The sequence below is a fragment of the Calypte anna genome, chromosome 13, assembly GCF_003957555.1.
Source record: "Calypte anna isolate BGI_N300 chromosome 13, bCalAnn1_v1.p, whole genome shotgun sequence".
In the NCBI taxonomy this organism is placed as follows: Eukaryota; Metazoa; Chordata; class Aves; order Apodiformes; family Trochilidae; genus Calypte; species Calypte anna.
The window spans coordinates 14,601,089-14,615,980 of record NC_044259.1 but is presented as its reverse complement, the minus strand read 5'-3'; the positions used below and the strand labels follow the sequence as shown (position 1 = coordinate 14,615,980).

Below are 14,892 nucleotides of genomic sequence, written 5' to 3'. Positions count from 1 at the left end.
TACTTCCTTTAGGGACAGTCAAGACCTAGATATGTAAGAGAGGTTTTGGTAGATTTTCTAAATTAAATTTATTTTTAAATGTGTGCATTTTGTCATTCTGCTTGAAGAAACTGTGTTTTGAAGATGTCACAGTATCATCAATATTCCTTTCAGTTTGCTTCATCAGCCCCTTAACATGCTCATTTTCTAATTTTCAGATTTGCTTGGAGAAACCTTGTTTCTGAATACAAATATTCAGTTATATTTTGCCAACTTTGCTTTTATTTAAGGCAGAGAAAATCTACCATTGAAATGCTTCATATGTTTAGTATTATCTCTTCTTAAATAGATGCTATAAAGGTGTGCTGTTGGTGAATTATTAATGTATGCCTGAACTAGGAAATCTGTGGTTTCAAGTGTTTTGTAGCAGCAGGTAACAAAACCCGAACTCTTCAGATATTGTGATCAGAAAGAAGTGCTCAGTGATGATGAGCACGGTACGCCTGCTGTGGTAAAAATCTACACTTTAAAAACATTATTTTTAAGCTAATTAGAGGCGTATTTTTTGTATCTCTGGATAGCCACAGGACCCAGCGCCTGAGCCCTCTGTCCCTGGCAGAGTGATGTGACAAGGCAGGCAGCAAGGGTATGAACACCAAGCCTTTTAAAGCAGTTCAGAATGGGACCTTTTTGGCCACGAGGTAGCTAAAAATCAGCAAAACTTCCTGTACTCCCATCTTCTAAGCATTCCTCTGGGAACTGAGCAGCTGTGGGCTGGCTGAGTGGAAACACAACCCTGTAAGAGAGGGTGTTGCTCCCACCTACATTTTGCATCTCCAGACAGAAATGAGGGACCTCCTTCCCTACAGTGCCACAAAGCTGCTTTCCAGCAGCCTAACTCCAACGGGAAAGCCCCCCCTTGGACGAAAGAGCCTCCTGAAGAGGCTGACGGGGCAGTTTACAAGTCCCAGGACTGCCCTAGCTCAAGGAAGATGTGGTTACTTCATGTCAGAAATATTATGAGGGGGAGACAGAGCCTACAGACGACGTGGTCAGAAGCGCCTGCTCTGGAGAAGGAAAGGAGAAGGAAAGGAGAAGGAAAGGAGAAGGAAAGGAGAAGGAAAGGAGAAGACAGGCGACCAGGGGGTAAGATCCCCGCGGATGCTTCCGTGGCCCCCAGCCTCAACTCATCGCTCGCCCTCCCCATTTTACCCTGGGGCGAGGCTCGCCCGGGCACGAAATGGCGCCCGCAATTAATCCCTGACGCCTCGGCCGGCGCCTGCGCACTGGGTCGGCGGGGCCGCGGCTGGCGGCCGTCGGCTCCTCCCCTCGGCGGGCGGCGGCGTGGCCAGGGTGGTCGGCGGAGCCAGAGGCTTTGCGGCTTCTTCGCGGTGTCTTCCTGAGTGCTCTGCGGTCTGGCTTCGGCGCTGACAGTGCGGGGGAGCGGCGCGGAGGCGGCGGTGAGAGGCGGGGCAGGGTGGTGGTGGGGGACACACCTTGCTGGGAGGCCGGAGGAGGGGAGAGGCCACGGGGTCCCCTGGCAGTGGGCCAGGAAGCTGGAGACCTTAATTCTTTCTGAGCCCTGAGGGAGCCTGACCTCTGCAGGGCTGCTGTGTGCGTGTGGCATCCGTAAAGCTCCTCCCGAAGAGGGGGTGTCACAGCCCCGGGCCGCGGTGAGGGGCCCGACCGCGTTCCTTCCCCTCAGGGAGAGCTGCGGAGGACACCTGCGAGGAAGATAATGTCCTGCCTCGGGCTGCGTTCGCTAAGGAGCCACCTTGTGCTGAATTTTGAGGTGAAATAGAAGCCTAAACACCCCTCAGTGCGCAGGAAGGGTTTGATGTATTTTGTCGGCGGGTTTGTTCCCTCGTGTAGGTGGAACGTCAGGAGAGGGACCGAGCGGGGATCGGGGGCTGCCAGGTGGTTTGTTTTGGGTTTTTTTTTTTTCCCAATGTAAAGAGCTTGAATGGCTTGTTAAAGTTGGGTAGAAACCTTTCTAGAAAAACTGCGATTTTGTGGTGTTTGGTGGTTTTGGTTGGTTGCTTGCTTGCTTTTTGCTTTGTTGGGTTTTTTTCTGCTTTAGTAGGCTTTAAACAGAGCCCTTGGAGAGCTGTGGAGCTTCAGATACATCTGGTAAAACAAGGGGAGTCTGGGGTCAAGATCACTGCCAAATTGAAGAAAAAATAAGGGAGATCACCGTTTATAAGGGATTTATAAAAATAAGGGAGCTCACTCTTCTGAGGCTTAACGCTTAAATTGCATTTTTGATCTATATTTTGAAACATAATCAGCAGTGAAAATCATACTGCAACACCAGCAGTTGCAACAGCTTTCCAACGCTGTCATTCTTGGGCTCTGTATCTGCTGCTTTCCTTCCCCACAGGGATTGTGAATTCCATAATTAGGAATTTCTTAACGTGGTCGTGAGTGGATGACCTTGATACTATATCACTGAACTATGATTTCTTAAAGACACCGTGATTAATGTATCAAGTATTTTAGCTGCTAAAGGCAGACCCATAAGCAGTAATTTCTAACTGTTAGAAAGTTAAAACTTCATTATTGTGATGTTCCATTTGTCCCAGTGGATTTCCAAGCTTAGTTATTTGAAAGATTTTTTTATTTTTCAGGAATTTAATTTTTCCTGTGTTTGTTTGGTTGTGTTTGATTTTGCTTTTTACTGTCTCTTCTAGAAACCTGATTTTAATGTGTTTTATTTTAATAATTCCTATAGTAAGGAGATGCTAACTTACCAGAACATGCTGCTGACCACTTCTCAGAACTCTGCACCAAGATCCCACCTCATGGTTGATTTTTAACATCTTAATTAGCAGAAGTTTATGGTGCTATCACTAGGATAAGATGCAGAGACAGTAACCCATGTTAAATAACTTGGGTTTTTTCTGGGTCACTTGTTGATTTTTGTGGATTTGAATTTGTTTGGGTAGGAGAACATGCAGCTGTGCAAAATACTTAATCACAGGACATTGAAGTCAAAGAGTTTGCATAGGAAAACAGCAGTAAAGAGTGGTGCACCAATATTTGATGTTTTGCTCTACATGAACAAGAATATGAGCAGGTTTGCTAAACCTCATCAAGTATTTCATTTCAGCAACCGTGTTGCTGCTGTTTATCTTAGATAATAACTTAGGTAACTCTTTCTTAGACTTAGTAATTCACTGTTACATGCATAACAAGTTTACATTTGATTGCACCTCTGATGACTCGTTATTTTTTATTACAAACATTGCTGCATACATGAGCTGACATAATATGACATAATGTAAACTGCTTTGGACATTGAAGGAAATGTCATTAGGCTGTTTTGTTACTTTCAGTAACTTTAAAAAAAAAAGTAAAATCTAAAATTCTGCTACTTCTGTCTACCATATAAAAGTCCAAACATCCTTCTGCACTGGAGATTCTAGGACAAGTCTGTGACAGAAAAGCTTAATTCATCAGTCTGGTGAGGAGTATTCAGATGTTGTAGGTGACCCCTTAATTCTCAAATATTCCCAAATATTTGTGGAATTCAGAAACCTGCTGAACATTGTAACTAGTCTCTGTTGACTACATTAATAGACAGGCATTTGACACATTTTTTTCTTCCAAAAGGATATTTATATAAAGAATATTAACATACTTTCTTAGTTTCCAGATGTTTGTTTACTGTTAACAATTATTTTGCTTGCAGCCACACTGAGAGGTGTTGGTAAAAATACTGAAACCTTAAATGTAGAATAGATGTGAGGGTGTACTTCCTCCCCTCGGCTTGATTATAGGCATTTAAACTTTAGAAAGGTTTCATTTATTTGGGGTGTTTTTATAAATGCAAGCTTAGTGATATTCTTGAGTGTGAAGCTTGGAGTGAGTATTCCTAATGGGAGATGCTTACACACAGACTTCTCTGTAACACAGTATTAAATAGTATGGGAGGAGGTAGGGAGCTATTAATCTAAGCCCCCCAGTGTGGTAGGTTGTGATACACTCACCAGCTTGTAAAACCTCATTTGCTTTCTGGGAGTTCATAGACGGAGGAGGCTGCGGGCTGGGTGTTTGTTGTTGTGCAGCTCCTGCCATGCTCCTTGCCGTGTGACTGCCTGGCCAGGGCGGGGGCATCAGGCTGCTGCACGTTGGGTGTGGGAAGCTGTGCCATGTGGCCTCTCTTTTAATCATTTGTCACGTTGCTCACTAGGTCAGTAGGAAGCCAATGAAGGGGAAAAGGCAGGCAAAAAAAAAAAAAAAAAAAAAAAAGGTTTTTTTTGTCTGTGTTCCGTGACTCTTATGTTAGTAGCTATAGGTGGTGTTGTTTCCCAAACTTCACTATTAATGGTAATGATTATGCAAATACTGAATAACTTAGTTTACATTGTATTGTTTACAGTGTAAATACAGTTGCAACATTTGTTTCCCATCAGTTTTATACTTAATCTGACCTCACGTTTCTATCAACAATACAGTATTTGGAATGTGGGTTAAGGTACCTTGTGTTAAGAGGAAGCCCTCAAGCTCCTTCACTAAAGCAAGAAAATGTATAGATTAGTGTCAGTGTATTCCTATAATTTACACATTGTATGCAATACAAGGATTTTATTTTTATTTTTAACTAATGAAGGTTTTTGTGACCTTTTTTTTTTCTGGACAGGAAGGGAAGGCAGACAGATGCTTGTGAGTGCCCCATGGCTGCAGCTGTCTCAGTTCATTCCTTTATTGCCTGTTGTAATTTGGAAGCATCCTTTAGGTAAGAAAGCCACTTCAAAAGATTGTGGTGTTTATAAACTTAATCCACTTCTGTGTTTAATTTTTAATTTTTTTTTTCTCTCTAAACTATAAAGTTACTGACATGTTTGGTTTACATGTGACATTATGAACACACCATTTATCTGTTAGAAACTGACTGCACTTTTGCAAATATATGTTATGTGCCATGCAGAGTTAGCAAAGGGACAGTGTGCTCACTTGCCAGAAGAACATGTAATACTTGCAGACTGGGTGCAACACAAGGCCACCATAAATCACACTTTCAGATGCCACCTGTGAGCAGAGTTACTGATGAATATCAACTTTCTAATTACAGACAAGCATAACTATGCAGCTGTTAAATTTTCTGGTGTGAGAGCTGAGCTGCAACATTACTTGCACAAATTTAAGTTTTTGAGTTTGATTTTGCGTTGAAAATACAAGAAGTTTTTCAAGAGATAGTTGGTAAAGCCTGAGAGAATCTTAAAGCCTAATCTCCCACTTTTTAAAGAAAAAAAAAAGTTAAGTGTTAGAAGGCTTCCAAAGACTTTACTAGTGGTTGAATACAATGTTTCATGAACATGTTCAGTTTTGAGATCAACTGTCTCCTTGCCAACCTGTCATGATTTAGTGAGGTGTGTGTTGCTATCCCATAACTTTCCATTAAGCCATCTTCAACTAATGGGTAGCTGAATTTGGAGGGTTTGAGTATGCTTTTTTACAGCAGACCAAGATAGTTTTCATACTAATACAGAGGGTAGGTTTTCTGTGTTCATATGGGAGTGTGTTTGTACATCATCTGAATCTTTTTTTCCAGAAAGTTCAATTAGGCTAAGTACTTTGATTACTGTCAAGTTGATCACAATGTAGGAAGTATACTTTTGGAGTAAAAGTTAGTAACATTTAAAGCCTAGAATTCTTACATTTTAAAGTACTGTAAATCATATCTTTTAAGTATTACTATTTTTATTCATGTGGTATTGCAAAAAAGCAAAAAAGAAATTTCTTATTCAGGTTTTTAACTTTTTTAGTGATGTTCAAGAATGCAGAGATGTATGTGTTGCATAAGAGTAGTGATGTGACTGAAATTGTAATGCAAAAACTAGACTTATGTCAACAATTACAGCTTCCCATTAGTTAAACAATAGCTTTCAGAGAACATTGGGTAAAACTAATTTATTACATTCTGTTCTTTCACATCTGCCCTGCTGTGTGGAGCATACTGTTTGTCTCAGTCTTTGTTCCAAAACTGAGTTTAGTCCCTTCAGTGGTTCTCCCAGACACTGCAGAACAGTTTCTCTTTGGTTGGTGGCTTCACAGGTCAGTTCATCTCCTGGGACCAGTCTCTGCCTTCTGGTTAAGGACTCTGTGTACACTGTCAGGATGACTCAACACTTGGATGGATGTTTAGGTACCAGAAAGGTGCTGGTAACTTGACAGGAACTTCCACATTCTTTGGAGGTATGTGTGCATGTCAGCTTCTCCTTGAGTACCTGGGTTACATGGAATTCACATGGAACTGTAATTCAGTTGAGCAATGTTTTAAAAGATATTCTCTTCAGAGCCTAAGTATTCATCATGAAATAAGTATTCACATTTTCACAGTAAATATCAGGACTTCATTTGGGCAAAAACTTCATGTTATGTAACCAATGGAACCTTTTTCTGGCTTTGTGTTTCACAGTGGTGATTTGGATGTCACAGCTCTTCATCTATCAGGACTGGGTATGCCTCATCTGGTCTCTTGCCTGGCCTGTGGTTAGGCAAAGGGGATGGTTCCCTTTCTGGTAGTTCTCACATGCCACAACAGCACTCACGAACCAAAAATACGTTTCAAATAAGAATTTTTTAGGTCATTTTTTTTAAGTTTTAAGAAATAAGGACAATTTTTTTCAGCAACACACGTTTTACTGAGATGTTGCAGATTTGCATGAGAATAATCAGCAAATTTTCTCAGCCAACAGCATTTGCTTAATTTTATTTTTTGTTATGTACTTTTCTAAGTACACTAAATGTGTAATTCCTTCTGAGGAAGGAGAGGGAATAAAAAAAGCTAAGATTTAAGCTAAGTTTAGCAAATCTATGAGGTACTGGAAGAGAGATTCATGTAATTAATTGCTCCATCCACACATAGTGCTTTGGAATGCCCATTCATTGTGCAACTTAAAGCACTGAAAAGTCATAAAACAGAATCTGATGAGGTGGTTTGATAAGGCACAACATTTACTCATGCTGAGCTTGCATCTTCATTACATTAGTAACACTAATGTGTTGTTTAGAAATACTGCTTTGTTTTGGAGTGTATTGTTCTTCATTCTCTCTGACTTGCTGCCTTTGTTTGTTAATGCAAGGCACGTGTCTATTCAGGGAAGAAAAACTTAGGTTATTAAAGATAATTTAATGGGTGTTGCTACCTCATCCGTCTGCTTTTATAACCTACCCCTGTCATAAATGGAACTTTAAAGACTATAAATAACTTTAAACTAAAGACTTTAAATAAATTTAAACTTAAGTGAAGAGTTCAAAAAAGATTCCTTGGTGTCTGAGACAGTTTGTCAAGAGGACAGACAGCAGAGAAGCTGGTTGAGAACTGACTGAATAACAGAATTCAGCCTAGAATGGACTTGAGTAGAAAGCAGAGCTCTTCTCTATGCTGCTCTTTTCTGAACTCTGATGTGGCAAAGGTTCTTCAGTGAAGCAGATTCCTGCTGTTTGCTCTGTTCCAGGGTCATTGTCCTTTTTTCCTGCTGAAAAACATCATGTGAACCTCACTTACCTTGCCCTGTGTTGATAAGAGGTCTCTGAAGTTTGTTGTTAGTTGTACAACAATCATTTTGTCCTCAGCGTAGCACCATTTTAAAAAACCAACCAAACCAAAAAAACTCAACCAAAGCAGTGGTGGAATTGTGCAAAACTTGAGTATCTGATTCTTCTGAACTTGCCTGTTCAAAGTTAATCTGTGTTTAAAAAGGCAGTTTATGAACTGAGTTCTATAGTTGATAAAATTCTTTTAGAAATCTTGAGCAGATTCCCTAGTGTGCTGAGTTTGAGCTTAAACATAAACAATTTGCTACTGCTGAACTAAATTGCTGCTAAATACTTTCTTTCCCCTCCAAAATTAGTTATATACTGTGAAATACTAAGACATGAAACCTCATTTGCAAGTTAACAAGCCCAAGTTCTCCAGCTTCAGGTCAAGTCGTACAAAATAAATGGTTTCAAGAAAGAAGGTCCTTGCTAGTATCTGTGCACGTGGTGTTGGTCTGTGGATGTACCTTGTTTCATAGCAATGTACTATGTATACATTTTACTAATTTGTTATCTCTTACTTTGTGTTCACTGCCTTACTCCCTTCCTTCCCCAATCTTTTGTGTTTTTCTAGAGACCTGCTGAACACGAGACCTTTCAGGAAACTCTGCGGCTTAAAAACATCAGATTGTTCCAGTACCTGAAACTTCCACGATGAAGAGAGCTAAGCAGAAGGTTGTGGTTGAAAACAAAGCTCCTGAAACATCACAGAAAAGCAAAAAACAGAAAACTTGTTCATATGAGTCAGTTTTTGGGAAATCTGACTTGCACTCCTCAGTAGACTGGGGAAGCCTCCCACACCATGTTATTCTGCGGATTTTTCAGTTTCTACCTTTAGTAGATCGAGCCAGGGCATCTTCTGTTTGCCAGAGGTGGAATGAAGTTTTTCACATCCCAGATCTCTGGAGGAGATTTGAATTTGAACTTAACCAGCCAGCTACTTCTTACTTAAAGTCTACACATCCTGATCTCATTCAGCAGATTATCAAGAAACATGCTGACCATCTGCAGTACGTCAGCTTCAAGGTAAGTCTGGGATGAATGGAGCCTTGTTTTGTTACGTAGCTGTGCATAATGTTTGCTGCTTCTCTGTCAATTGGCTCAAGACTTGGGAAGTCTTAGGTTTAAAAATGCAGCTACTGCAACTATTTATTTTCATGCATAAACATTGTTTCCTTCCATTTTGTATACTCTTAATCTCTATAAAGTAAAGGAAGAGCAAATGTCATGTGATGCAGTGCTGAAGATTGTGATATTTTTCCAGAATTTGCAGAATATGTAGTTTCTGTGAATCTCTGCAGATTATTGTGCAGATGAATATTTCTGATTTGATTGCACAGCAGTTCATGGATAATCAGTTACTAAATACCTCTATCTTCTGCACTTTATAAAACCAGTTATAATACATTGGCATCAAGATGCCTTAAAGCAACTGTTATGCTTTTTCAGCAACTCTTGTATTGTCTCAGCTACTACAGAGGAGGAAGGTGAGGTGAAATATATTTTGTTTAAAGTTAATCATTAGGCTTATAGATGAATTGAGAATCAGTTCATTATTCAAGATTCAGAGGTTGTGTCCCTGCAGGTAAATTGGATTAGTTTGCTGGAATATATCTAGTCTTTATCAAGTCATTTTTCCACTCCGTAAGTTTCAAATCAGCATTTTAAAAAGATGCATATATATCACTGTCTATCATAACAATTACAGGTGTTTAGGAAGACATGAGGTTATTTGAAGTCAAGGCTTACATTTAATCTCTCTGTTCATACGAGCAAAAAGCAGCAGTCACAGTCAGGAAAATTTTCTAGTAGTAACTTTCCTGAACTCCTTATTGTTTTGAAATCCCTAATTATGTGATCTGGCGCAGTACAGCTGAGTCAGTGTAGAGCTTGTAGTCTTAGGGATCCATGATGATGTTTTCTAAGTAATAATAAAGAATGACTTCATTATTAAAATTGCTTTTATAGGTTGATAGTAGTACAGAGTCAGCAGAAACAGCCTGTAACATCCTTTCTCAGTTGGTGAACTGTTCTATGAGGACACTGGGTTTGATTTCTACAGCAAAACCAAGCTTCATGAATGTCTCACAGGTAACGTAACAAACTGTAACTAGAGTGGCTCAGTTCACTCTTTAAACCACTTTAGCTTTCTAGTGTTATTTGATTGATGGTAATTTTTATGAAAGAATCTAGTTTTATTGGCATTTCTTCTTTAATTTGTGGCACCCATTAGTATAAGGAAAATAATTAAACATCAATTGCTTTCATTAAATTTAGTTGTGTTGATAATTTGTGATGTAGAGATGGGGAATCATTTAGGGGGCTTGAGTTTCCTTGTTATGAGATTAAAGGTAAAATGATCACATGGGGCAACACATAGTTAAACTATTTGAGAGAAGTTTTTTCTGTGACTATAGATCACAGCAGAGTTGTTTTCTGAAAAATAAATGCTATTTGCTTTGTGCAGATAAATTCTAGGTACTTTGGGCACATCACTGTGTCCACTTACCCCTGCGTTATTCCAGTGAAAAGATGATAATTCTGGGTGGATGGGTTAACTACTGAAGTAAAGTTAATTTTTGTCACATGCAGCAGCTTGTTTTTAAGCAAAGGTTTCCAGTGTTCATGCCCAGATAAGCCTTTCTTTACACAAGAAGGGGGATGCCTAAGGAAGTGATGAGTTTCCCACTTTCTTGTGCATACAGAACCTGATGCTTAGATGTCCATGTTCTGCCTATCTTTTAATTATTTTCCCCCTCCCTCAATTTCTTTAAACAGGCCCACTTTGCTTCAGCACTAACAGTAGTTTTTGTAAACTCCAAGTCATTGTCATCAGTCAAGATAGATGACACACCACTTGATGATCCTTCCTTGAAAGTTCTTGTTGCTAACAACAGTGCTACTCTAAAACTGCTCAAAATGAGCAGCTGTCCTCATGTGTCACCAGCTGGTGAGTAGTGAATATATATGAAAAATACACTGAAGTATAAAACAATAGTCGAGGCTTAGTTTGAAAAAAGTTATTTATAAAACTTCTGGTGCTCTTCTGAGCCTCTTAGCAGAGGCCTTTTATTGACCTAATTTAACTTTGGAGACCTGGAAGGGGAAGAAAAATAATGTCTTTGTGTTACTGAGTGAGTTATATTAGAGATTTTGGAGGTACTCCTCTGTTGACTGCATCTTCTAGAATCCTGGGGGTTTTTTTGTTTTGTGGGATTTTTTTTACATTTTTCTCAGTTGTTTAAGTACCTCTAATGATAACCCTTGAAGAGGAAGAGCCTCCAATATTAGTGGAAGCCTTTAACACGTGTCCAAGGGGTCAATATTCAATGTCAGTTCTGGGTAAGGGTAACCAAAAGTGTGCTGCTTAATGTGTGCAGATTTGTAGATTTGATTGGCATTGATTAGGAGCACACATGCAAATTTCCTGACCTGGGAATCAACTACTGCTTGGTGTAGGATAAAGGAGATGAAAGCAGTTGTCAATAAATGTTTCTAAAGGTGCTGTGAATTTAGTTTATTGAAAAAAAGTGTTAATAATTCATAGTGTGTACAAGTTTGCTAAACGAATAGTGTAAAACCAAGACTTTCAGCTTCTGTAGTGCCCTCGTGTGTCCAGATCTGGTAGTTTGATCTTGCTCATTTTAGCATTGGTTGGTGCCATGCTCCCTCCCTTCAGGGGTACTAGAAAGTACCTCTTCAAAGTTTAGGAAATCTTGCACAGGGAAGGGCAAAGAGGAAGAAAGCTCTGCCTATTCAAGATGTGGGTCACTAGTTAGACTTGTTGCTTGATAAGAGTGAATGGCCAAAAATCCATAAAAGAACTTTATCATAATTACTGGGTTTTGGATGTAGGCAGGAACACTCAAGCCAATAGCATTAGCACTTGGTTGAGTTTTTCAGCAAACAACTGTGCTTATATTCACCTTGCATTTTACAGAATTATTTTTTTTCTTCCACAGGAATCCTTTGTGTTGCTGACCAGTGTCACGGACTTAAAGAGCTGGCTTTGAACTACTATGTATTAAGTGATGAACTGCTGCTGGCTCTTTCGAGTGAAAAACATGTAGTCCTTGAACACCTTCGTGTAGACATTGTGAGTGAAAACCCCGGAGAAGTTGAATTTCACACCATTAAAAAGCAAAGCTGGGATGCTTTTGTCAAACACTCCCCCAAGGTCAACATTGTGATGTATTTCTTCTTGTACGAAGAAGAATTCGATGCTTTCATCAGAGAGGAAACCCCTGTTACACACCTGTACTTTGGTCGTGCAGTAAGCAAGGCAATGCTGGGCCGTATTGGCTTGTATTGCCCCAGGCTGATCGAGCTGGTTGTGTGTGCTAATGGACTTCAGCCTTTGGATGAGGAGCTCATTCAGATCGCAAAGCGCTGTAAGAACCTCACAGCCATGGGGCTTGGTGAATGTGAAGTAACTTGCAGAGGTTTTATTGAATTTGTAAAGATGTGTGGGGGCAGGCTTACCCAGCTTTCTATAATGGAGGAGGTCCTGATCCCAGATAATGATTACAGCTTAGATCAACTTCATTTGGAAGTCTCCAAACACCTTGGAAGGATGTGGTTTCCTGATATGATGCCAACATGGTAAAATCTGTGGGTAAACTGTTTAGAATCAGGGGGTTGTTGTCTATGCAAATAGAAAACTTTCAAAATGAAACATGAAAACATTTCCAGAATAGTTTTTCTACCTTGAGAGCCTCTAGTGGTGTAACAGCAAAACATTTTAGAATGTTTATGGTGTATTAAAATAGAGAATAGATTACTTAACCCTTCTACAAGTATGTCTTTGGTTTACAGGTGCTTCAGTCGTAAATGAACTTGGGCTTCTCTAAGCTGTAGTTTAACTCTTCATACACAAAGTTTATTTTTTTTAATTGTCTTTGTTTAGACTTTCCAATGTATTCAGAAGAGAATTAGAGAAAGTTTTTTCCTTTGGTAAATCTGATTTCATGAGAAACTGGATACAATTTGGAGTTCAGGAAAGCTATTACTTGTCACTGTTTTATGCAGTTATTTTTGAAAGTATTCCTGTTTGAGTGTACAAGCTTTTACACTTAAAACACTTGGACTAGACCAGATTATTCATGCCAGTGTATTAAAATGTTGAGGTAAATAAGCTGTGCTTACAAAAGGTATGAGTTTTAAATTGCACTTCAAATAATTTTGTCAGATTAGCTAAAATCTAGGACTGCATTGCACTGTATGTTGGTTTTCTGCCCTGTTCATTAAATGGATGGGAGAAAGACCTTGTTAAAATAATCTAGATGAAAAGTACTCCACTTAATTGCTTGGGTGAATGACAAAGCACTTTGGAAGCTTCAAGAATATAAGGAATTGCTTCTGGACTTGAGAGAGTGAAGTTTTACATTACAGAGATTGATCTCTGAATGCTGTTCCAGGTTTCATTATTAAGAGGTAAGAAGGAGATCACAAGTGTTGCTAGTGAGAAGGAAGGATCAAATGGAATACAGCTGTCCTCAGTCACTTTCCATCTGGAATCAAGTTATTGGAGCACTTAAAAAAACCTGAACAAAATAACTTTCCAGTTAGAGGCCAAAATGGGCTGTGGTAACCTTGCCTGTACCTCAGAGTAGTGCTGTAAGCCCTGATTTCTAGAATAAGGATTGCTGGAGGTGATGCTGAAATTTTTAATTCAGGACTGTTTAATATTTGTTACTATTGGTTTTTGAAGAATTTTTTTTTACTACTTTGTTTTCTTTAAAGGGAAAAAACAATGAGTTGATGTAAATTAAAATACGTATTTTTGTGTCGATGTTTTGCACGCTGTAAACTGAAATGCATTGCATACAGATTTTGCTGGAATTATTTTCATGGTGTAGTTGTTCTCTTTTTCCTACTTAGAAGTCTAGATTTAATTTGCTGGTAGTACTTGTCACATCAAATAAGCTGTCAGTTCCTTCCATGCTTACTTTACTGCAAGAATAACAGCTAAATAGTGAAACCATCATTATCTTGGGCAGGCTTGTGTCCAGTTGCAAGCTAAAGAGTTTTAGATGAACTGATAATGCATGTCTGAGTCAGTGGTGCATGATTGCCTGCTGCACAGTTATAAAGTACCTGTTTGTTTATTAACACCTGTTACCCAAGCACTTGCTTCCTTCATCAGGGAAATTGTAATTGTCTTTTAAACAAAAGACAAGGGTTACTTCTAAGCAGTATTTGGTTCAAGAAGTGTGGTTTGCTTTAAATGTAAACAGAATAAAGTGATCTAGTATGTATACTCATGCTAGACTCTTATCCGTCTGTTGCCCATGTCCTCATTAGAAACCTGGAGAGAGACAGTAATAATGTTCATTTCTTGAATTATAGCAGATTTGTCATTGCTGTTCATGTTTGTGCCTCAACTTTGAGGGTTTTTGGTGCCCTGAAACTGTAAAATGCAAGGTGGACAAATCTTGTAGATGGTTGGTAGAGTCCTCCATGTCTCTTTAGCCAATGTATTAGCCTTAATGAAGTTTCAACAACTGGTGGCTTTATACAGAAATACAGTTCAAAAGGACACCATTTAAATCTTCTGAGTACCATTCCTTTGTCCGTCCTTAATAAAGCAATTTTTCTGCAAAGCCATGAGTGTCAGCTCACTTCAGCTCCAAGCTTCTGGAAAAATAGGCCTGCATTTATTAATGTAAGTTTATATGCTATTTTTTGGGGTGTGCATTCATCTTAACAAGTGATCCCAGTTGAGACTTGAGTTTATAACTAAACTACATCAAAATTGATACATCAGTCTCTATGTGGAATGCTGGTCCTTCACTGGTGGTATGGGAAGCTAATTTTAATTGAAATGTAATTTCTGACGTGTTAATGTTGAGTTTTATAGTTGTAGTGCTAGTTTTGTCTAGTGTCATGTGTTGGTGCTATGGTTATGTGCATTTTGAGTTGTGTGAACCACCATTAGTTTCTTTTTCATCTTTAGCTGGTCATCCCAAATGACTGCAGTGGAGTCACTGTACTTGGCAAGAACCTGGAGAGAGCTGCCTGCCCCCCTGCCTGCTATGCTTTCAGTGGCCTGTACCCCCAAGCTCTGCTTTGTCCTAGCTGAGGCAAGTTTTACCTATTTTACTGCTTTTTCCTAGTTTCATGCTTTCTTGGTTCCCATCTCTAACATATATAATGCAATGATATAGTTTTTTAGAATAACTAAGCCCTTCAAAATGGACAGAATTTACACCTGATGCATTAAAAGAGATTTGCAGGATCACTGAGAAGTCCAGATACTGGTGAGAAGCTCAGTCATGCACCTTTTCTGCCACATGAGGGGGTGAGCTAGTTTTTGTGCTTGCTGAGAAACACATTTTGTGTTCATTGAGAAAACTTATAATTAGTCAT

The 14,892-nt window shown here is 39.3% G+C and overlaps 1 protein-coding gene across 4 annotated transcripts; it reads left to right on the top strand.

Annotated features, from left to right (window-relative positions):
- Positions 1 to 1,302: 1,302 nt before the first annotated feature.
- FBXL21P lies at positions 1,303 to 14,784 on the top strand. Of its 4 annotated transcripts, none has more exons than XM_030459203.1 (8): positions 1,308 to 1,439; positions 1,585 to 1,771; positions 4,622 to 4,717; positions 6,037 to 6,177; positions 8,099 to 8,550; positions 9,493 to 9,615; positions 10,303 to 10,474; positions 11,487 to 12,130. In XM_030459203.1, exons 5-8 carry the CDS (start codon positions 8,179 to 8,181, stop codon positions 12,128 to 12,130), a joined length of 1,311 nt encoding a protein of 436 aa, XP_030315063.1. In that variant the 5' UTR covers positions 1,308 to 1,439; positions 1,585 to 1,771; positions 4,622 to 4,717; positions 6,037 to 6,177; positions 8,099 to 8,178. The 4 variants fall into 4 exon arrangements, with proteins under 4 accessions (XP_030315064.1, XP_030315063.1, XP_030315065.1 ...); XM_030459205.1 differs by lacking the exon at positions 1,308 to 1,439 and adding an exon at positions 14,480 to 14,784 and having other exon boundaries at positions 1,512 to 1,771; positions 11,487 to 11,620; XM_030459204.1 differs by lacking the exon at positions 1,585 to 1,771 and having other exon boundaries at positions 1,303 to 1,439; positions 11,487 to 13,781.
- The last annotated feature ends 108 nt before the right edge of the window (positions 14,785 to 14,892 follow it).